This window comes from Manis pentadactyla, chromosome 4, assembly GCF_030020395.1.
Source record: "Manis pentadactyla isolate mManPen7 chromosome 4, mManPen7.hap1, whole genome shotgun sequence".
Lineage (NCBI taxonomy): Eukaryota > Metazoa > Chordata > Mammalia > Pholidota > Manidae > Manis > Manis pentadactyla.
The window spans coordinates 179,923,836-179,948,422 of record NC_080022.1 but is presented as its reverse complement, the minus strand read 5'-3'; the positions used below and the strand labels follow the sequence as shown (position 1 = coordinate 179,948,422).

Below are 24,587 nucleotides of genomic sequence, written 5' to 3'. Positions count from 1 at the left end.
GATACTTTTTTTTAGGGTATTTATTTATTTATTTATTAAAATATCATTGATATATACTCTTATGAAGGTATCAGATGAAAAACATTGTGGTTACTACATTCACCCATATTATCAAGTACTCCCCACACACCACTGCAGTCACTGTCCATCAGCATAGCAAGATGCCACAGAGTCATTACTTGTCTTCTCTGTGCTACACTGCCTTCCCGGTGATGCCACCCCACTATGTGTGCCAATAATACTCCTCAATCCCTTTCTCCCTCCCTCCCCACCTACCCTCCCTCACCCCTTCTTGGAGTCTGTGAGTCTGCTATTCTGTTCCTTCAGTTTTGCTTCGTGTTATACTACACAAATGAGTGAAATCATTTGGTACTTGTCTTTCTCTGCCTGGCTTATTTCACTGGACATAACACCCTCTAGCTCCATCCATGTTGTTGCAAATGGTAGGACTTGGTTTTCTTCTTATGGCTGAATAATCCACTGACAGATTTTTAATCACCATGGATTCTGCTCTCTTTGAATTTCCTACATAATCTATTTGTGAAAGCATGAATAAAACTTGATTCTTTGATTTTTTTCTTTGTTTTGTGCTTTGGTAGAACTTTGCATCAGAGTGGCTGTTGGGGAGACTAGTTTAAAATGTGAGAAACAGGGAAAAAATGTAAATTCCTAAAAAATACTCGATGTACACAAGATTATGGTTATGGAAGTTTTAAAACATCTTTAAATAAGTTCCCAAAAGTAAAGAACTGTACAAAAAAGTGTGGCCATACAGAAATCTTGGAAGGAAAATCTTGTAATGCTAGTGTTGTGAGCTTTTTTTTCCTTTTACAGTAACTTTTGACCATTTAGGTCAGTTGGGCAATAAAACTGAGAACAGCAGTTTATATTTTTAACAAAAATAAGTGCTGTTTAGTATCTCTCATGATGCGTATGTCTCAGGCCGTTTGGAAAATTCAGGATCCACCACATTCCCAGACTCTCATGAGGACAGTTTAGCAACTAAAAGCATCCTCAGTGTCCTAGGTCGGTGTCTGATGGGGGAAAGAGGCAGCAGTTATGAAAACGAACACGCTGCACCCTAGGCACTGCGGCGGGAAGAAGGGGCTGCGGAGGGAACCGAAACGCAGCCCAGGTGAGGCCTGCTCGGAGGCCGGCAAACAGAAAAAAGGTTCCCCGACACCAGACGGGGGGACCGGGAGGCAGAGGAGAGGGCAGCGGGCCACGGTCACACGCTAGGAGGCGGCAGGGTCGGGACAAAACGCGAGCCCCTGACTTCAAGCCCGCTGTTTCTGACGGGGACTCCAGGGAAGGCGCGGCGACGTTCCCACGGTGGCGGCGGCTCCCAGGTGCCGAGAGCCCGGGGACCGAGCCTCGTGCCGCGATCCTGCGGCTGGGCGGCGGGGCGGGCGGGCGCGCGAGACTCCCGCTCGCCCCGCCCCCTCTGAGCCCCGTCCCCAGGCGCGCTCCCCTCGCGGGCGCCGGGCACGCCCACCCTGCGCCGCGACGCGCAGGGCCGAGCGGCGGGAGCGCGCGCGTCCGCGGGGACCGTCCTCTAGGAGCTCCGCCCCCAGGGGCGTTCCGCGGGCGGCAGAGCTGGGCTTTCAGCGCGCTCCCGGCCCTGCGGCGCTGGGGCGCTCGGGGCCGAGCGGCGGGGGTGCGCACGCGCGCTCACTTCCGAGCTCCGTCCCGCGCGCGGTGCACGCTGGAGGAGCGCGTCCGGGCCTGACAGCGCTGCGGCTCCGGTCCTGAGGTGAGGAGGGCGCCGGGGCGCGCCCGAGGGGTGGCCCCGCTCTCCGGGAGGGAGCATCGAGGAGGGACCGCGGCGGGGAGGTCGGCGAGAGGGGCGGCGGGGCGGGGAGGGAGCCGGGAGCGCGGGCTAAGGGGCTGCGTGCGACGGGGGCCGAGTTGCCGGTAGCACGGAGCCCCCGAGAGCACGGAGCCCCCGGGTCGGGGTTTGCCGGGCGCGAGCTGGGCGCGCTCCCCGGGGTGTTGTTCTGCGAATGCCGAGGGGCCGAGGGACCAGCGCCCGGCTGCAGGTGGGACGCGGTCGTCTCCAGCATCGGCACCGCTAGAGAGCGAGGGGAAATGTTCTGGAAGTAAATTTCCCTGCGAACACCTGGGTAATTAGCGCTCGCCGTTCCCCGGGGCTCTCGTGTTGGTAGCTCCAGTGCGTGTTGAGAGCTGAGTGAGGTGAGAACGCGCAGGTCTCGTGACCCGCTGGTTCCCAAAACACCGAGAAGAGCTCCGGGCGGGAGCCCATCTCAGCTGGTGGGAAAGCTGGGCAGGCTGCAGGCTCCGATCTCGGCCGGAGGCGGTACTGGTTTACGGGGGTTTCTGCTGTGCTCCTGAGGCTTAGATACGCTTTTTAAAATAAGTAAGTACGAAAGAATAAAGATAATCAGGTTTGCTTTCTATCGAAGACGTTCTAAAAGAACAGAAGGGGAGAAAAGTTGGCTCCCAACTGTGAGCCAGTCTCAGTTTTATCTCGTTTTATCCTGACAGCAGCCTTTTGAGGTTGGAGGTTTAATCTAGTTGGGAACAAATGGAAAATAGGTCACAAAAAGGTTAAGTCACTCCTTAAGATCTCCAACAAGCAAAAAGGTAGAACTGAGATTCCAACCCAAGGATGCCAGACTCGAAATAATGGTGCTTTATCCACTATATTTGGAGTCCGCTCAGAGATCGTTTATTACGTATATTTAGGGACAGGAGAACATTATTAGGGCTCTGGGTATTTGTGTTAAAATCAAAACAACATGGCATTAATCCTGGAATATGTGCTGTGTATGTGCATTTTCCATCGAACAGGGAAATCACATATTCTGGGAAAAAGCAAGTTTATTAATGTGTTACATGTGTATTTGAATGTCTTTTGTATTCCAGATACTAAACTACATGCTAGGAGTACCACGGTGAATACACTTTATATTTCTGCCCTCGAGTTAAATGGAGAGGATGATCGCATAAAAGAATTTTATAATATTCTACTGAATTGTAATCTTTACTGGTGTGCAAGTTAAAAATAGCACAAGCTCTTAGGAACCTATTATATATAAGAAAAGGGCTTCTATAACTTGTGTGGGTTACCACCATTGCATTGTTATTTTCCCCACTCAGTAAGAAATAGTGTCATAAAATTTAGGTTAAATATGGATAATTAATATTTAATTTTATTATTGCACTACCTTCAGTATATTTTAAAACACTAGAGGAGAAGAGAGCATTTATAATTTATCCCCTGTTGTATTAAGAGGCTTAATTTTATAGTCCTTTTATTTTCTTAGTTGAGAAGCCAGTGATGTATGTAGGTGGGCAGGAATTTCAAGTCATTTGCCAAATAGGTTCCTAACCCTTTCTTCCAAAAAATAAGTCTTAAGTTAAAAGTATAGTTAATAACAGATTATTTTAAAGCTTGTATGGTTAAGAGTGCTAATAAACAATCTGCTGTATAGGCAAAAATGACACATTGTTGAAATACATTATTGCCTTGGGCACAGCTGTAGGTAGGTGGATGGAAGGAATAGTGGGACATTTTGGAAATTTCTTCTGGTCACTTAAGTGTCCTCATTGAAGTAGGAATCAAGGTTTTAATCTTTGAGAGATGCTGCAGTTGGAACCTTTGAAGGTCTGGAATGAAGTAGGAATCAAGGTTTTAATCTGAGAGATGCTGTGGGTGGGAGCTTTGGAGGTCTGGAAATTAGGTGAGTGAGTAGACGAGTGAAACAGCTGTTTGCCAGGCAATTAAACAATTGTTCTTAGGTTTGAAAATTGAAATAGAAGAGAGATAAAGTGCTAAATGTGAATGCACAAAATAAAGGCATCTGATGTTGTGTAAAGGGATCTCACCACCCATTTCTGGTGCCTGTCTTTTCAGTGTCATCTAGAGCATACACCTGTGCCCTTTGCCCATTTCACTTTGCCTGTGCCTCTGCCCTATCACTGGTATGGCATCCCTGTTCTTTATACAAGTCAAGCCCTTTTGAGGACTTAGCCTTTCCATTCTTTTTCCTCTGCCTGGAATTTCTGTTCCACTCTTTCCTAAACTCTTTTCCCCAGTTGCATAGATCACGTTATATTAAAATTTATGTACCTGCAAAGTTAGTGATAGTATCTTAACTTTTTTTTGCCATTATGTTTGGTGTATAAATCCTTCAGTGAATGTTAAATATGCCACTTTTCTTCTTTCTTCCTTCTTTAGTCCATAACAGGGGTCACCCAGCTTTTTCTATAAAGAGTTAGGGAGTATACCTTAGGTTTTGCAGGCCATATAGTCTCTGTTTAAATTACTTAGCTCTGCCATTGTGGCAAACGCAGCCATACACAATACGGAAGTGAATGAGCATGGCTGTGTTCCAATAACACTTTATTTAAAGACACGGACTTTGAATTTCATATAATTTTTACATGTCACAAAACATTATTATTCCTCTGCCCCACCAAGCCATTTAAAAATGTGAAAAAACTCTGTTTACAGGCTGTGTGAAACAGGCTGTGAGCTGGATTTAGCACCCACCTGGACCATTGCATAGTTTGCAGACCTTTGATCTGTCAGGACTCTCAGTAAACCTTGAAAAAGGAACGTGTGTGCACTGTGATGCTATTGCTTATAATATTACCATTGGTGGTAAAGAAGCAAAGATAAATAAGGCAGTCTCTCTTGTCAAGGATCTCATGGTGAAGTTCAAGATTAAGACATGTAAACAAATAATGCTGACGGTATGGTAACTGCAGCTGCAGTTTACTTATTGGATGTAGATGTGAAACAAGGGAGTGATAATCAGCTCTTCTTGAGTGGGTGGACCAGCAATGACTTCAAACAGTCATCTGTTGGAGATAGGGAACATTTTCAGCTAAGAGCCTTTCTGAAAATCTCTCAAGCTTGCTAAGGAAATGACTGACCATATCTCTTAACCTGCTGGCTGTGAACGTCAGGATGACCCAATTTTATTTTACAGGGTATAATCTTCATTCATTCATCTCAGAAATAAAACTACTGTATTACAAATTATTTTTCTCCAACAGTTATTTCTAATGGTCATGTACACTTTCTATTTTCTTGAGAAAGGTAAAATCGTGTTTCATAGCACGTATAATATAGCAATGAATATTTCTTTAATAAATGAATTTTTGATACTGAATTTTGGACTATGTAACTCCTAGTCTTTTTTAAGTCAATTATTAATACATTAGAAAAGGGAGATATACTTTAGTTTTAGTGGCCTTTCAATTTTCTTGCAATTTATTCGATTTAGGAAGGATTATTTTTATCTTAAGAAATTACGTAGGGAACTTAAGTATTTGATTAAACTTCTAGCGACATTAGGTATTTTAAACTTACGTAATTACTCTTTAAAACTCTATTTAAAAAATCCATTCCCTAGGAATGCTGTGGGGCAATGGAAAGTAACTTTTAAAAGTTTCTAAAAAATAATTTTGTACCCTCATTTCTGTGTCTTCATCATTGTTCTTTAGCAGTTAGGAATTGGCTTTATTAAAAGAGTTTTAAAGGTTCTACACTAGTGACACTGAGTTGGAATTATATCAAGTATTGTTAATTTTTTGAAAGAGTTCCCGTTTGTTAACAATATGCCATTATTTTATATTGTATTTCAGTTGTTAACTTGTGCTTTCAAAGATCATCTATCGTATGTTGCAGAAAAGAAGACCTTATATGTGTTGTCTACTCAAAAAGCTGCTTTTTAATGTTGTATGGTGGTCTCCACCTTTCCAGCTCACTCGTAACTTATGAACTCTGCTATTAGCAATTGAACAACTAGATATTTGGTCCTGTTCCCATTTAGCACCAATGTTAAATGTGGGGTCTGCCACGTATCCTTTAATTCTTCTGAATGCCACCACATAAGGCTACATGTTTGGGATCATTAAAGGGAATTACAGTATAGAAAGGAAATTTACAGCTGTGCTAAATACTGATTTTCTTATATTCAAGAAAGAAAAAGCACCTGAGAAGTTAAACTCTTCACAGATATTCCCTTGTTGGCCATCCCTCATTTCTGATTTGCAGCCCTGTTTGCTGTTGTATGCACTGCTTTCATGAGTGAATCTCCATCTTTCCGGAAATCTCATTCCCCTACCCAGAGGATTTGGTTTGATTTCAGACACCATCTCTTTATCTTTGGCTGAGTTTTTCAGTTTAGAATGCACTGCCTTCCCACATCCTTCCCCATTTGAAAATTTCATCCCAATTTACCCACTCAAAACCTTTCAGGACAGTGGGGGATGGATGAGAAAGGGGACTTTTGTGATTACCCCACCAGTGTGAGTTGTAGGCACCCCTTTTTTATTCTTTTTCTTTCTTCTCTCCAAAGCGTAAACGTTCTCAGACAGTATGGTCTCCACACTTGAAGAGGAAGCACAGTATTCTCCTAAGCACCCATAATTTCCAAGGAATCTTTTACAGTAGTACTTCACGTTACCGTGAAGAGCAGTCCTTGGTTGATTTAGTCCCCTTAGCCCTATGAGAATTGGGCCTGCTTAGACACTGTGTGTGTTGTAGGGGGTGAGGAGGGCAAATAGGTTCATTGTTGGGTCAGTTTACAAAAACCTGACTACAGCTTCGAGGATACTGTTTAGATGAACATTAGAAAATTCATGAAGAATCACTGTTAAGAATGTTTCATTTTTTTCAATCAGACATCCAACACAAGTATTTCATATCATGAAAGAAAGTCAATTGAATTTTCTTCAAGTGTTTTATTTTAATAACTTGGATAGAAATTCAGGGTTATTGAAGTTTAACTTTTTCACATGGTTAGAGCTTACAAATATGTGAAACATCTGTTCAGGTCAGTCATAATATGGGCTCACCTACATAACTTCAACAGATATCATTTCATACTTCCATTTTTTTTCTCTTTGTCCTTTTGCCATTCTTGGGGATTTCCTTGACTCAGTCTTCATTCTAACTCACTTATTTGCCTTAGGTGCTGTTCACCTCATCTCCTAAGAATTTTATTTCTATCCATCTGTTTAATTTCCAAGTCCCTTAGTAGTTTTTTCTTAATTACTTTCTTATTTCAGGAATATGGTATTCTATGTTTTTTCTCTGAGGATATTAGTTGTACCACTTTTATATAGAGTAGTGATCAACATGTATAATTACTTGCTGTATACCAGAAACTATTTTCAATGTTACATATACTAATTTTAATCCTTCTAACAACCAAAAGAAGTATTCTTACTCTGTTTACAGATGAGAAAAGCTAGGCACAGAAAGGATGAATAACTTGCTCAAGGTCTCAGACTAGTAAGTAGCAGATGCTTGATTCACGTTTAGTTGGTTTGGCTCCAGAGGTCACACTCTTCATCACTCTGCTTCAGGCATTATTATTATTATTAGTCCCCGTGTTTGTTGATTTTGGTGCCTCTTTATGATACTGTTTTTCCATAAATGTTTACTGATTCCAGTTTCTTTCAATGTGTTTGAAGTTGCTGATTGGGCCCGTTTTCTTTGTGTGTGCTCAGGGAGGGGAAAACAATGCCAGTTAATGCCAGCCTGCTGGATGTCAGCGGCCACCTGAGGTTTTCCCTGCCTCTAAATAAAGTATCCGCACCTACTGTGCCAGCCAGACTCAAGTAGATAAAGAGATAAGGTTGGAATTTTACTTGATAGTTTACCCTCTTCTTGAAAAGGTATTATTTTAATTCAAATGATAAATCTTTTTAAAGTACCACAATAAAAATGTAGATGGGGTGTTGTCATTTTTATGGATATTAAGTAAGTTGTTAGCTCTGTTTATGTTTGTGTTGACTGTGAATCTTTTTTGGAGGAGGGGGATGACCGAGGAGGCTGGATCCACTCCAGGTCAGACTGATGAGATGATCTAGCCAATAAATAGAAAGGTACTCTCCAAGGGATGAGAGACTTAGTGCAGTGGCAGACGGTTTGACAGGAAAAATGATGAGGAAAAAGAAAATCTACCTAAAGAATAGAACTTGGGAGCAAAAGGAAGAAAACAGCATGAGTGCACCTTTTGCTTTTGAAGGGACTTTGTGCTTTGGAGGAAATGACATAAAACTGAGGACTGAATAGACACTGAAGTGACGACTTTGATTCGTTGTTGTGTGTTCTCTTCTATAGAAAACATTTTCCTGTGAATATTATTTTAAAGCTATTTTAAAAACTTGACCTCAGTGGTTCTCAATTTTTTATCTGCCTCTGCACCCTCCCATTAGTGGCAGTGGAATTCTGCACTTACTTGTGGGAGTGAGGCAGCCTGTTTTTAACATTTCCCTTTGTCTTTCCCGTACTTCACTTCGAAAATCACCATCATCCTTGTGATTATTCTAACCATGCAGCTCAGAACACATTACACTGTTACATTGGTTACATGCTTTTTAGTTGGACCGAGTAGAATCTGATTCTGGCTAGCTAAAGTAAAAATAAAATATATTGGGTGGATAATAGGGTGTTTCACATACTGCAAGGAAGAAAAATCAAGTTCTGACACAATGGGCATCACACCTGAGGGAGAGCTTAGTACCAAGAATGTATAAACTTGCTTCCTCAAATGTTTCCATTAGTCAGTTTCCATGACTCCCAGTCTCTTAGTTAAAAATTGCAAACTGCTGGGAGAAAATGACAGATGCCGCTCAGGGGTAGCAGTGGAGGTGCTTGTGGTGGTGGCCTGTGTGGCTCAAGGGATGTTGGAGGTGAGGAGGGCTGTCCTGCTTCAGAAAGCCCTGACTAGGGGTGGGGTGGGTGCAAAGGTTCATAAACTTTGAACCCTGAGTTCAGTGAGCAGTTCTCAAAGAAGGAAAAATATTGTGAGTCCTTTAGCTACTTTATGAGAGGCCGGTTTTCTAAAAATGAAAAGCATGTGGCATTCAATCCAAACGAGTAATTCAGTGGTGACCACTAAGTCGATGTGTTTTGGGTAACTTGAGAATATTCTTGCTGTACTGGTTAATGTTCCTGTGTGTGTCTTCTGTAGCGAATCAACCTTGAATGAACTTCTTTTTTTTCTTATTTGTTTATTTCTTTTTGGCCTAGAGATGATTATCAATTCTTTACTGAATCTGATAACACATTAGTGAGGCTGTTGAAAGAATTTATTTTTAATGAGTCCTCCGTTATTGATTAGTTTTGCTGTTTTTAATGTACTCGTTTGTTATTTTTACAGTGTGTCTAGTTGTGTAATTACTTTTTTTTACTATTTAACATGTAACATGTATGAATGAAAAAATTGAAAAAATAGAGAAAAGCACAAAGAAAATAAAAGGTGTCTATAATCCCATTGTTAATTTAAAAAAATTTTCTGTGCATATAAAGAGGATGCTTTTTTAATCCAAACTTTAATTCTATATATTTACTTCCTTGGGCAAGACAAGCTGCTCTAAAAAGTTGCCCACTTTTTTATCTAGGTGGAGATGGTCACCAGTTTGAAATAAATTGTTCTTATTTTGGAAAGAGTCACACCAGTGGCCCCCATCAAATAGGTTTATGTAAAACAAGGCAGTAAAAATTGCTGTGGAAAAACCTTTAACAGGGCATTTCCATTGTCTCCTCCAGGCTGCCCTCTCATTACTTCCTGGTCTGTAGAGTCTGAGTCACTGGGTTAAGCAGATTGGAATAGGGACCACAGAGATTGCATCTGAGACACTGGCCACTTCTCTTTGGAGTTCAGCTTTAATGTAACCTTTCTGAAAAACTGAGGTAGCCCCTACAGGTCCACTGGCAAAAAGGGCTCCAGGGACCTCCACAGGGTAAATTTACACTGGAAGTGGGATGCAACCTGTGATTCAGGTTAATACAGCTAAAAAAATATATATGTATATACATGTATATGTATATGTGTGTGTGTGTATATATCTATATCTATATATATATATATATATATATATACATATATATATATATATATACACAAAGAGAGAGAGGAAATTCATTTCCATCACTCCAAAGTAAAACCCCTTGCTCATTAAGCAGTTTCTTCTCATTCTCTCCCTTTAGCCTCTGGCAACCACCAATCTACATTCCATTTTTATGGATTTATATATTATGGAAATTTCATATACATGGAATTACATAATATTTTTGACCTTTTGTGCCTGGCTTCTTTCACTTAGCATGATGTTTTGGATGTTCATCCATGTCATAGCATCTGTTAGTACTTCATTCCTTTTTATGGCCAAATATTTCATTGTATATAAGTTTGTTTATTCATCTATTCATGGGCATTTGGCAATTATGAGTAGTGCTGCTGTGAACTTGCTTGAGCATGCCCTTGTTTGAGTCTCTGTTTTCAGTTCTTTAGGGTATATGTCTAAAAGTGGGACAGTGGGATCTTATGGTGATTCCATGTTTAACTTTTTGGGGAGCTGCCAAATTGTTTTCCTCAGCAGCTGAACCATTTTGCAGTCCTACCAGCAGTGTATGAGTGTCACAGTTTCACCACAGAGTTTCTTAGGAGAAATCTGCTCCCATTCAACTCATGATTCCCCTGTAGGTAATGCCTAGTTATTTTCTGACAGCTTTCAAGATTTTTCATTGTCTTTAATTTTTAGCAGTTTGATTATGATGTGTATGGGTGTGGATTTTCTTTGGTTTATCCTGTTTGGGATTCACAAGCCTCTTGATACCTGGAGATTTTTATCTCTTGATAAATTTGGGCAGTTTTCAGTCATAAATGTTTTTTTAGCATTAACACTTTTTTTCCCTCCTGGGACTCTGGTAATATGAAGATCAGACCTTTGTTACTAACCCATGGTTCTCTGAGACACTGTTAATTTTTTTAAAAATCTTTTTTCTTTCTCTTGTTCAGAATGGACAGTTTTTATGGACCTATTAAGTTCACTGACCCTTTTTCTGTTGTCTCCATTCTGCTTTCGAGCCTGTTCCCTGGGTTTTATTTATTTGCTGTTGGGTTTTCCTGTTCTAAAATTTCTATTTAGTGCTACTTTATTGCTTGTTCCTTTGCTGAGATTTTCTGTTTTTAATTGTTTCAAGAGTGCTTGCCATTGTTTGCTGGAGCACTTTTTAAATAGCTGTTTTAAAATTTTGTCAGCTAATTCCAAAATCTTTGGCATCTGTTGAGTTTCCCTTCTTCACAGAGGCCTACATGCTTCATTTGCTCAGTAATTTTGGATCCTATGAGACTTTGAGTTTTGTTTTAATCTTATAGAGTGTTGCTGTTTTCTTTTAGCATGCCATCGACCTGGTTAGGTTCCAGTTACAAGTTTCCACCCACATTCTTTGAGCTGTGGTTCTAATTTCACTTTAGTTTTCAAAAGCCTTTGTAGTGCAGTTTCAGTGTGTGCCACCCAGTGACTGTTCTGGATCTGGGCAGTGGTCTGTCTGTTCAGTTCGTCAAGTCTTCGGTACACAGAATAGGATTAGATCCACAGATGCCTTACTTGGAGGTTAGTCTAGGAGTTAATAAATAACTTTATTGTGTTGCTTTCCTGAGCTCTTCTTTTTATTTGCTTTCCCTGGTTCTTTCTGATTCTCTGTGGCTCCTCTTTTCTATCCTTCAGCCAGAAAACTAGGGTTTATTTTGCCCCATCAAGCCACATACTTCTGCAACCGCATTTATTGCCTTCAGGGCCTGGGAGCGGAGATAGAGAAGAAAGCAGTGCGATTTGGCCATACCTTCTTGGAACTGGAGCTCCACTTACCAGAGAGAAAGGTTCCCCTGCCTCAGAGTTTTGGCTGCATTAAGCTTTCATTATTGCAATCTGTTGCTGCTCTCATTTGATTGCTTAGAGACAGGAGGTACAGGAAAATGTTGAAAAGAAAAAAAAAATTGAGTAATTCCCCATTCTTCCTGAGCAGACGACTTCCCTTTCCTATTTCTCAAGCCAGAAGTTCTGTCCTCCCTCTCCCTCTCTCTCTCTGCCCTGGTGCCTACTTCGAGTATTTTTATTTTCTCTATTATAAGAGAAAAAGTGATAAGCTCACTGTTTTGGGGTGATACATTGAATTTTGTTTTCCTCTTGTTTTATATGCTGCTGTTTGCTTTTCAGGGTCTTCATACTGCTGCTGTTCCATGCATTCTGTCCAGGTAGGAGAGACAGCTTGCAGTATGTTTACCTCTGTCTAACCTGAGACCGAAAACATGTCTGTTTTTGCCATTAAAAATGGCATGTGCTTGATTGTGCTAGTACAGTTTTTTTAATCTTCCCCTTTAACAGACTCATCTAGAAAACATGGCTACTGCAATTAGGGAGGTGGGAATTTGGAGACAAACCAGAACACTCCTACTGAAAAATTACCTAATTAAATGCAGGACTAAAAAAAGTAGTGTTCAGGTAAGTTAAATGGCTCTTTCTCATGCTTTGTTGCCTAAGAAATTTTGTGTTTACTTTGTGTTGTTATGTTGCATCTTTAAGAGATGATTTATTTTGCAGGATACATTTTTATTATAATTTTATATCCTTAGGTCCCTTTAATTTGCTTTGAAGTAAAACTTGTGATAGCCAAGAAAAATACCTAAGTTATGTAATATTTTCTAAATGTTAAGAAGTTAAATAATGATTTCTAAATGTATTTAATTTCTAATATCAGCACTTAATTTTGAAGTTTTAGGCATACATTTCCCAAGCTTCATAGTGAAAAAAATTCCACAGATAACTTTGTGGAATATTACTCAATTTATCGTGGAGCATTATAGTTTATTCCATGACCCCTCATCTTTTAGACTCTGGATTGAATTGCCCCAAATTACTAAAATTATGTCACATATTTGTTCCCAATCATACATTACCTTAAAATGTAAAAGAACGTAAGAATTCTGGCTAACTAGTTAATAATTTTAAGTGATGAAAATCTAATGATCATCTTCTTCTGAAGCCAGCAGAACAGTTGAACAGCAAGATAAAACAATAAATAGCTCATTGCTATAAAAGCTGATTATTGAACTTAATAGAGTTTGATTTTAATAATAGAAATTTAGGTATAATTAAAGCATGAGTTTTAGTTCAGAATTGAATAATGACATTTTTATGGTGATCCCTATTAAGGATGTTTGGTAAGTTAATTTAAATAGTTATATAAGTAAATTTATTTTTATGTTTTTCATTAGTAATCTAAGATGTTTAAACATTAGCTTTTGTGTCATTTTAATTTACTGTGTGACTTGAATTTTAAAATATTTCAGTAAAATTAAATGTAAAGGAAAAATTGTCTAATATGTCTGTTGCATTAGGTGAGATGCTCAGCACAATATTTCTTTTAGGATAGAATTGTTTTTATTTTTTCTACTGAAGAATGGAGATCAAAATTCCTCATGCCTTTTCTTAGTATTAGTTATATTATTTGCATAGAAATCTTGATGACTCTTGCCACTGTTACATTTTGTAATTATTTTGTTTGTGTCCTTTATTATAGGAAATTCTTTTTCCACTATTTTTTTTATTTTGGTTAATATTAATTAGCATGATGCATCCAAATAAGAAATATGAAGAAGTGCCTGATATAGAACTTAATCCTATGGACAAATCTATCCTCTCTAACCTAATCCTTGGATATACTCCAGTGACTAATACTACAAGAAACATCATGCAAAAAGTTACCACTGATGACCTTCTTGATGGTATTGTGAGCTTCTATATGTATTCTATCTGTAACAGAAAACCTTCTCGTTATTTTTCTGCTTGCTTCATTGAGCGAATGACATTCTTAACTTAGAGAAATGTACCTTCACCCAAGTGTGGTTTTATAAAATATTAAAATCATTTAATTCTGTGCCTTATGTTTCTTGTGAAAGCTTACTGTTCTTGGTAATAGGAAGCATATTTTATATGTTTTAGCATTTTATATGTAATTATTAGACCATTTATAAAATATGTACAGTTTCAACCATTTGAAAGACTATTTATTTGTTTTTGACTCATGATAATTAAGAAGCTAGAAATATGTGATAAAGATTATAAAGCAGTAATCTTTTCAGATTGCCATGGCTAGTTATGGAGGTGTATGGTGTAAACTGAAGAAGCCCTTAGCTTTGAGACTATGACTATGGCTGGGTACCGAGGTCTGTTTTTCTTAAGTTTGTATTTCTTAGAAAGAAATGGACTAGTGAGCAGTGTAAACAATGAGGTATTAATGAGCCTAAACTGGTTGTGAGAGGATAAAGTAACAGAAATATTTATACTGTGATGATTGATTTAATGAAATACTGAATTGTAGAAAATAGCCGATTACTATGTTATCTGATGTAGAAGAGTTGTGATGAACTTCTAGCCGGTGTCATCACAATATTGGATAATGCATCACTGAATAGATGATTATACTCTGAGGAGCCAAATAATTTTTTTACCCATTGTTTTCTTTCTGGCTTACTACTATTTAATATTTTTTATCAAGCACATATCTTATTGGCATTGTTGGTTTATCATATTAAAGACAAGTAGCATGGGTAGCCATGAGAATTTAGTCTGCCAGCTAAAGAAACAGATCAGAAATGTTGACAAGGAAATTCTTTGAAAATTCTGATTTGGAGAAAGGCATATGCACCAAGGAAACCCCAGTCAATGTATATTAACTTAAATACCCAAATAGTAGAAATATTTATAGATTTTTCTTAAAGTTCTGTGTTTTTAACCACAGAACTGTCTGAGAGGGAGATATACATACATGTTTGGTAATATGACTGGTAGGATGTTGAACTAACACCCTCTTTATTCAGATCAATCCTGAAGTTCCATGTCCACCTTAAAGATCTAGAAAATTATAATAATTAATATTTAAGTAATATTTTATAATTTACAGGGCATTTTCATGTTTGTATCTAAACAATTGAGTGTCATCAGCTAGGTATTGTGGATGAGAATACTAAAGTTCGGAGAATTAAATTGCTTGCCTTTGCTTACAAAGCTATTAATCACTAAGTTAAGTACTAATCTTATATTCTTTCCATTTCACCACACATTCTAAAGCATCTGAGGTGAAGACTAATTGCTTGTAAATAAAATTTAAGAAAATATTTAAAAATTAGGAATATCTGATGTAAAAGGAAGCTGAGTGATGATAACATCATTTTCTCCATATACTAAGAAAGGAACAAACAATATTGGGTTTAAATGGCAATTTTTATTCAAGGAAGAGTTGGTCACAGTTACTAAAGTACATATTTGGTTTCTGAGAAGGATTATGGCATTTTCTTCATAAGAAGAAATATTTGAACTTATCAAAGAGCTATTTATTTCTGTAATTTTAACTTTGAAATAGATAAGTGAACTGCACATAGTGCAAATAAAGTATACACTGTACTTATATTAATAACATGTATTATGGTGACACATAATTTATGTAATCAGATGATAGCTGAAAATAGTGTCTACAAAATTGTACCATTTTATTAATTAGTGTTTAGTATTTTTTTAGAATGACTATTCATTTCTAAGAAGTTGGAGAATAAAACAGAAGTGCCTATAAAATATTACATTAATCAAATATGCTAAATTTGGTCTATTGTGTTACAGTAAACTTTTAAATTGTGAGTAAACTATATTGTTATAATATTTTGCAGTCATAATTACTGAAGAATATACAAATGAAAAGGAATTACTAGCATCCAGTCTTTCTAAGTCCAGCAACTTTGTAGGTGTGGTTTTCAAAGACTTCATGTCTTATGAACTTCATTTTTTTCCTGATATGATTCCCGTGTCTTCTATTTATATGGATTCAAGAGGTAAATAGCCCTAAATATATGCATTGAAAAATAATCATTGGAAGTCAATTAAGTGCATGTCTTTGTTGCCTTTAGTTTGTATCCAAAATTTGATGGATATTTTCAATTATAGGAAAAGAAAACTGAAATGTAGAATAAAAGTATGTGTATATACAAATATCTGTCTACATGTGCATGTATAATATAAAAGAAAATTTTATATAACATTTTAATTTTAATCATTTACATATATCAATTACAGTAACATAAAGCAAAATTGCTGACTTTCTAAATCTGTTCCCCCCCTCGTAATTGTTTTCACATACAGTATATTATATATCTTTAACTTAATTTCAGTGTCTTCCACCAGTGAACTTTGTTAGTTTTATTATTGAAACATGGAAAACTGTCTTCAATGCATAAACCTGTGATAAGATATTATTAACCACAAACATTTATTGAACAGTATAAAAGTCACTACACTAAGTACTGAATTTATGACTTGATTCCAAAAAGCCCTTACAGAAATTATTTTTTTTCCTGTTCTCTTAATCTGGAGTTGTCTGAAAGTGCTTTGAATCTGATAAGTCATTGTAGAATGACTTACCTTAAAACAAAAAAGCGATTTACTTTAAATAACTATGCTTATAGTTAATTTATTTCTTTTCATTTGTGTGCATTTACCACTCAATGTCCTTACACATATAACTGCTTAATTTCAAAATCTCAGAACAATCAGGAATGGGATAGATACTGTTTGCTTTAGAAGGGGAGTTATTTTCTTTTGCCCCATAGAGATGGATGAATTATATTAATAATTCATTATTATTTGAATTATTAACGTTTGCTAACCCTCCACCTGTTATCTTTACAAGAAAGCACGTGCATGTTGTGCAAAATCTGTGTCTCACATTTTTCCCCCATAGCTGGCTGTTCAAAATCATGTGAGGCTGCTCAGTACTGGTCCTCAGGATTCGCAGTTTTACAAGCATCCATAGATGCTGCCATTATACAGGTAAATATGATAAAGGTAGACCAAGAAGGTCAAAGCATATTTTTAACAGTTATACTGTTACGTCTTTACAGTAGGATTTAGTTTGACTTCCATCAAATGTACAAAATACATACCTTACTGGAACTCCTTTAAGAAAAAAAAGATAAGCAAGAAGTCATATATTCTGATTTAATATTTTTTGAAACCTATTATTTGACAGTTTCTAATTCTATGATTCAGCATTCTGTTTGTCTTATTGTATCTGTGTTGACTATAGGTAATATGTATGAAATATCTACATTTGCAGACTTTTTCCCTTGAATAAAAATAACTTAGTTGAAAAGAGTATATCTTAATCATAGTAGATTTTATTTTTTAATATTAATTACTTACCAAACATTGTTTCTAAGTTAGATACTAATGTGTATCTTTTTAACCTTTACCCTTTGAGTTTGGTGTTGTTATTATCTCTAGTTTGTGTATGAAACTGAAGCATACATTGATTAAGTGACTTTCCAAAACTCAGTTGCTTAGTGGAAAAGCTATTTCAAACTGTGGCTTTTTGTCTTCTAATTCTGTTTTAATACTATATTGCTGTTAGGATTGTGTATAAATGTAACAGTTATGTTCTAAAAACATGCTTAGACCTGATCCAGTGTTTCACATTTTAGTAGAAATAAACAGGACCCCTAGAACAGGAGACTTGTCTCTGTTAGTTGTTAGATAGCTATGTAGTAAAATGACTGCAGTAATAATGCTTTTCTTTACAGGGTTGTTGTAAGAACCAAATGAGAGGATATATGTAAAACTGTCTTATAAACTCTCACAACATGGTATAAATGTATTATAGATATGTAATATTACAGAAATTCAATAATACAGAAGTTTAAGGTAGAGACACTGATGTATAGGATATATCACATTGATGGTGTTATAATACTTGGGTTTTGGCCAAAGACCTTAGGCATCCACAACCCAGACCGCACTGGATGAACAGGCAGAGCAGATCTCATTTTATACATTTAATTAAATAGTAGGTGGATTATCATGGCATGTATAGTTTTATTATTCTATCTGTATGAGCTCCATGTATAGATTTTAAAAGAATAGGAGATACTATTCAAAAGAACACTTAAAAGAGAGTTGTTCTTTCATGGTACTGATAATCATTCCTTAATTCCTCAGTTTTAAAATGCATATTTTTGCTAAGATGCACATGATTGTCTGCTTAAGATGATAATTGTGCAATTTTATTTTCTTTGTCAAATTGTTTAACCAAAATTTATATACTTCCCAACTTAAGTCTTTAAAGTTGAATGGATAAAAGTAATTATGTATGCTGTTTCATGATATTGGGGTCAGTCACTTTATTTTAGGATTTTTGAGGATTGTATTTGGACTAGGTTATTGAATAAATTCAGGAGTATAATTTGCACATTTTTATTAGGGGCTATGTCAAAATTAAGTTAATTTAATGTGCTCACATTTTCTAATTACAGTTGAAGACCAATGTTTCTTTTTGGAGGGAGCTGGAGTCAACTAAAGCTGTTATTATGGGAGAAACCACTGTTGTAGAAATAGATACCTTTCCCCGTGGAGTAATTTTAATATACCTGGTTATAGCATTTTCACCTTTCGGATACTTTTTGGCAATTCATATTGTAGCAGAAAAAGAGAAAAAGTTAAAAGAGTTTTTAAAGATAATGGGACTTCATGATACTGCTTTTTGGTATGTTATTAAAAGTTTATTATTTAATATGATTAATAATTGTATTAAATATACAAACATTCTGAATTGTAATTTTGATATTCACCTGACTAGGAGATGGCTGATTCTGGTTTTCTTAACAATGATGCCTTTGTGTTGAAACTGGAAACCAGTCAGGAAACATCAGCAATTGATTGGCTTGTTTTAACAAATGGGAAGTGGGATTTGGAAAGCTCATATTGATATTATATTTTTAAGTTTTATTTCACATTCTGTTTGAATCGATGAGTTGTGGTCCATATATATCAGTGCATAGAATATATGAGATCTTGGAAAGTTAGAAATCATTGCCTGTTACAGTCTTCCCCAAGTATCATAGCATATATGTGTTATTAAGAATTTAATTAAAATGATTGTAGTTTGTGTATGTAGTATAGGGGCTTTTTTGTTTTCCAGGAGAAAAAATTACTTGTGTGAATTAATGTGAAAATATACAAATAATTTATAGAGAAACAAATGAAAAAATATGTTGTCACAAGTGAGCTTTGATGTATCAGCATTTTTGTACAATGATAGTTTTATAGAGGGGTGCATTTTCCTTACTTTTCCCATTATGTAGTATGAAAATTTATTTTTACCTCATTTTTGGGGAACAGTTAATACTGTTCCTGTGATTTGCAATTATAGTCCATTTTACAAATTTTACTCCATTTAATCCAAAGCAACAATTGTAGCACTTCACATAATGAAGTCATGTGTAACCTATTTTCTTTGCTCATTTTCTTTTCTTCTGTCATTTTAGCAGTGATTAGTTTTAAAGATGCATTTATGCATTTGTTTTTTAAAGTACCTTGTGAGGAAACTGTAGCTCGAAGAATTTAGTCAAATCAGTCTCTCAGTGCCTCAATTTTGCCTCTTTGTATAATGATGGATTCAGTTTTGGTAATTAAGGGCTAACATTTAACCCTGTTTCAGTGATTTTGTGGTAGTGTACATTAAATCATGACCTGCTAACTTGGAAAAAAACACTGCTCTAGCAATTCCATTGAGCTCTGATTTGAGGAGAGATTTTGAATGTAGTGAATCCATTGTTGGTCTTGATCTCACATTGTGTAAAATGATAGTAATTATGTTGTTTACTAGGAAAGCAGTCTGTTGTTTAAAGTACCAGATGCCATAAAGAAAATTGTCAGTCATTAAACCTGTATTTTAAGAAAATTAGAAGTGTTACACATTATTGAACTTTTGAGAGAATCAGATTTAAAATAATCATGAATTGCTATTAGTTCGCAAAGTTTTTTTTTTTTTAACTCATGGGAAGATAATCACCATTTTATTCTTTCAGATTATCCTTTTACCTATAACTTAGCCAATACTGTATTTTTAATTACTCATAATAGCATTAATTTTCAGTACATGAACATATGGAAATGAATAGATTGGCTTAACTTTAAGAATGACTACAATTATAGGCCTAAGTGTTGTTTGAAATGATTTTTTAACTGTTAAAGACTATACATTTAGCCACAAATGCATTTGTATTCTCATTCTAGGCTTTCCTGGGTTCTTCTGTATATGAGTTTGATTTTTCTGATGTCCCTTCTTATGGCAGTTATTGCAACAGCTTCTTCGTTATTCCCTCGAAGTAGCTGCATTGTGGTATTTCTACTTTTTTTCCTGTATGGATTATCATCCGTAAGTATCTATACTTGAAATGAGATAAAGAACTGCCCAAACAGTTGATTAATACAGAAAAAGCCTTATTCTATGGTTTATTTACATTTGATTTCCCATGAAAGATTGTTACTAGGTTACTGATAAATGGCTGGTATATAGCATCCTTGTGCCTCCATGTTTTTAGAAAAGGTGCAAAATTGTTTCAGGTTTAAATTTAACTTGTTTTCATACGATGTATTTCACATGTCTGAGTCTGTCTTTTACTTACCTTCATATAGTCATGTGTAATTAAGATGTCCAGTACCAAACTTTTTCCACCCTTTGTTTTCATGAGATGCTGACTGTTTCAGGTTAATTTATGTTACAGGATGATGATGTATAAAGATATGTCTTTGTAAAATACAGCTCTTTGGCAGTGTTGACATTCATTTGGTATATTGGCTGAATGCTGGCTGTTAATGACCAGCCTTTGTTTTAGTGGCTCCAGTTTCTATTCTGATTGGCTTATATGCCTGTGCTCTACCAGTTGTTTAATGTTTTGACTATCACTCCTGCTCTTTAACATGGTAATTTGCAAATAATTCATGTACTTGTATATATAATGAACTGGTTTTGTATCTTATCAACACCATGAAGTTTAAAAGATGGGTTCTGTATTTAAAAGCTTGTTGATAGGTTGTTCTGGTCACATATGTTCATAGCTTACTGCAGAAACAGGGTTGTCTATTGTTTCTGCAGTGTGGAGGTGGTCATATTTGCCTATCCTTTAGATAGAGATTTAAAATTTTTCAGCTTAAAATTTTTGTATATATCACTAGTTTGTATGAAAATAAAATATCCTACTATAACATTTAGAAATTAATTACTTTAATGATATATATTCCCATGAAAATAACTTCTTTCATAAGCCAGGATTAATTTTGGTTTTATACCAGTATATATAAAAACATTAACCTTAATATTTATATTTTTTAGGTATTCTTTGCATTAATGCTGACACCTCTTTTTAAAAAATCAAAACATGTGGGAATAGTTGAATTTTTAGTCACTGTGACCTTTGGATTTGTTGGCCTTTTGATAGTCCTCATGGAAAGTTTTCCAAAGTCACTAGTGTGGCTTCTAAGCCCCTTCTGTCAGTGTACTTTTCTGATTGGCATTGCACAGGTAGGTAATGTATCCATCTTGCTTCACAAGATTTTCTTTCTCTGTCTTTCCATGTGGCATAGTACAGTACTGTGAATATTACCTTTATTGTGCAAAAAATTTATTTTAAAATTTCAACACAGGAAAGGAATATTTGAATACTGGAATATATTTTATATTATTTTAAGTTTTTCATATATATGATTGATTTTTAAGTTTTCCACTTTTTGTTTTAGTATATCTCAGCAGTGTTTTTCACTGCAGTAATTAAGTTTGTTAGAAGTTACTGGTTTAAGCATCAGATAATCTAGATTGCTCTATGGGCCTGGTTATATTGCTGCCTATTATAAATTTATCTGTGATGTGTGATTGGCAGAAGATTGTGTATAGAACAAAGCAAATTTTCATGGTTGTATAATAGACCTAGTGGATGTTATTGGATTTTCATGGAATAGTCATTCAACTGAGTAGTATTTAGATCCATAAATTTGATTTTTATTAGTCTTTACTGGGGAAGTCAGGGTCAAAGAGAAAAATTCTTAAAAGAAACTAACAAATTTGGTTACTGTATGAAGAAAAAATGTAGTTGAATATAAAAGATTATTACTGTTGCCTGATTAGAATATTCTGATTTATGAGATTTAAATAGATTGTTTATGAATGTTGAGTTAAACAAATTTTAATTACTTGAGACCTAAGAACTGTTGTTACACATTTAGAGTTCACAGAGTACCCCTTCACTTAGAAAGGTAAAATTAGATTCATAGGTTTTTGTGGTAAGTGGGAGGGACTTTGAATGTCATTTAATTCATCTCCTTCATTTCATAGGTGAGGAGACTGAAATCCAGAGCGATGTAATTGAACTTTATTCACTTAATAGCAGATCTGGGATTTAATAAGGCCTTAACATCTAGTGTATTTCTGCTCTATAACATACATCTACTATGAATAATTGTGTTAATAACAATTGTGTTAATCAGAGTACCTTCTCTCTTTTTAGTATTTAAGGATGCTAACCACAGTTTTATCCTCTTATACTTAATTTGTTTGATTTCCATGTGGATCATAATCCTTTTGTTTGCATTAGTATTAACACCATACTTTAATTGCATTCAATAGTCATGACACGGGGTTTAATGCCTTCTGAGTGAATGTATACTAGTTTTAGAAGCATAACATTAAAGATGATAGAAAGGGATTGTTGTTATAAACTTGTATTTTGGTAAAGTTTTTATTGTTTTCCTTATAAATTAATAGCACTGTTTAATCTTTTAAAAGGCCCAGTTTATTGTCAGTCTGGAGTAATGAATCTGTAGTGTTTTCTTTTGCTTATTTTTATCATTTTTATATAATAAACTTTCTGTTTGTTTTTTTCAGGTTATGCATTTAGAAGATTTTAATGAAGGTGCTTTATTTTCTAATTTGACTAAAGGCCCATATCCTCTTATTATTACTATTATCATGTTAGCACTTAATAGTATATTCTATGTCCTCCTTGCTGTCTATCTTGATCAAGTCATTCCAGGTAAGCAGGTAGTTACTGGATTTTACTTTAAAGATTTTGTTTTTTTTTCCTACATAGGGTCAGCTTAATTTTAATTATTTTTTCTAGCCAGAGTACTCCAAATCATATTCATTTTTCAAGCTTTTCATTTCATTTTAAATAAGTACATTTCATACCTTATGCTTTAACCACTAATGAATGTAGGGAGATAGTGTAAAAAGAAAGCAAAGCAATTTGTTTTGAAAACCTTGAGTCTGTAGCTGAACTTCTTGTTGCTTCCCTTTGTCAATCTTTTTTGGCTAAAATGTTTCATTATTTTACTGTCTGCAGTACAGAACTGTGAAGTAATCTTATAACTCCTACCATTCCCCTCATTTGTTGTTCTGAGTCTATGAACAACTCCTGTAGGTTCAAAATATTAAAATAAATTTAACATCCCCCTTTACTTTCCCCTTGAGTTCCTCACTACTTTTGCAACATCTTGTACAGTAACCATTAGACACATGTGGCTTTTAAAATGTAAATTAATTAGAATTAAGTAAACTAATTCATTTCCTCAGTAGCACAAGGCACATTCCAAGTGCTCAGTAGCCACGTTCAGCTGTTCGTCACTGTGTTGTATGGTACAGATACAGGGTATTTCTATCACTGCAGAAGGTTGTATTGGGTGGCACTAGTCTAGACCATTGCAATACCTCTGGTCTAATTGCCTGCCTCAGATCGTCTAAGAACTTCCCTATTCCCTTTAATCATGTTAATCACATGCTCAGAAACTTGTCTGGGCATATCCTGGTGAATGAAGTAGAAACTTGTATATTAATGTCCTCCACAATTCTATATATTTAAAGTCTCCTTTTCATTCTCTGCTACTTCATTGTATTTTATATCCATTAGTACAGTCCTATTTACCTATATAAACAGATCTCCAGTGTATCAGTTAGATTATTTTTAGCTATTCATAACGGGAAACCTTTTTAATCAGCTTAAATAAGAAGGAAATCAATTGTTTTGCTTAAAAAATAAGCTCAGTGATAGAATGGGCTCCAAGTTGATTGATTTGCTCAACCATGTTATCAGGGACCCACTTTCTCCATGCTTTTACCACCTTTGAGTCTGGTACGTTTACTCCCTTCCTGTCTGGGGTTTTATGTTCCTTCATGTCCATTGGAAGAGGGAGAGTGAACCTTTCCCCCAACTTAACCCTTTGCTTCTGTTGATTGGTTACATGCTTATGGTTAGGGCAGTAACAGTTGCCAGAGCATGCCAGGTACCGATAGGTCAGTTAGAACCTCTGTAATTGGGATCAGGTCCCTTTGAAATATGTGGCCATACAGAAGAGGAGTGGATATTTAAGAAAATGGGGAATGTCAGGTCTGTGGGGAAAAGGGAAAGAAAATGGATGCATCCTGTGGACAGCCATCACTGTCTACCATATCTAAGTTTCCCATATCTGTCCTGTACCTATATTGCTCTCCTAATTCTAAAAAGTTTTTTCTATGAACTGTATCTACTTTTCTAAATACTACCTATCTTCAAAGACTAAGATGATACTCATTCAAGCATTCAGGATATAGCCTCTATCCAGATAATAACTTTAACTGTTTTGAACTCTTATTAGCACTAAGCATGTCATGACATGCCTCATGCCGTGCATGGTGTTCTAGTCATTTGGTGTATGCATGTACCCATAAATATACAAGTTCCTTTAGGATAGGAAATGTGTCTTACTCACCTTTACATTCTGATGCACTCTTAACAGCTTTGAAACTATGGAACAAATTATTTGTCAGTAAAATTTATTTTCCACACAATACAGATTTAATATTTTTTATCTAAACTTTAGATCTAGGTTGTTATATATTTCACATACTGCCTTTATGACTTAAAAAACTAGCTTTCAGAAATAATTTGTTAGGATAACTCAGT

General features: G+C 35.9%; 1 protein-coding gene across 7 annotated transcripts in view; it reads left to right on the top strand.

Moving 5' to 3' along the window:
- The first annotated feature begins 1,601 nt into the window (after nucleotides 1-1,601).
- Nucleotides 1,602-24,587, top strand: part of ABCA5 (ATP binding cassette subfamily A member 5) — a 67,525-nt gene continuing 44,539 nt past the window's right edge. For 2 of the 7 annotated variants that reach the window (XM_057501653.1, XM_057501654.1), the window contains exons 1-10: nucleotides 1,603-1,753; nucleotides 11,989-12,026; nucleotides 12,157-12,273; nucleotides 13,352-13,556; nucleotides 15,495-15,656; nucleotides 16,562-16,650; nucleotides 18,129-18,358; nucleotides 19,891-20,032; nucleotides 20,990-21,178; nucleotides 22,535-22,682. In XM_057501653.1, coding sequence (XP_057357636.1) covers nucleotides 12,012-12,026; nucleotides 12,157-12,273; nucleotides 13,352-13,556; nucleotides 15,495-15,656; nucleotides 16,562-16,650; nucleotides 18,129-18,358; nucleotides 19,891-20,032; nucleotides 20,990-21,178; nucleotides 22,535-22,682 — 1,297 coding nt within the window. In that variant the 5' untranslated portion in view covers nucleotides 1,603-1,753; nucleotides 11,989-12,011. Of the gene's footprint in view, nucleotides 1,754-1,988; nucleotides 2,124-2,238; nucleotides 2,378-7,488; nucleotides 7,657-11,988; nucleotides 12,027-12,156; nucleotides 12,274-13,351; nucleotides 13,557-15,494; nucleotides 15,657-16,561; nucleotides 16,651-18,128; nucleotides 18,359-19,890; nucleotides 20,033-20,989; nucleotides 21,179-22,534; nucleotides 22,683-24,587 lie in introns of those variants that run through there. The other 5 variants (XM_036900169.2, XM_057501655.1, XM_036900168.2 and 2 more) reach the window with 5 other exon arrangements.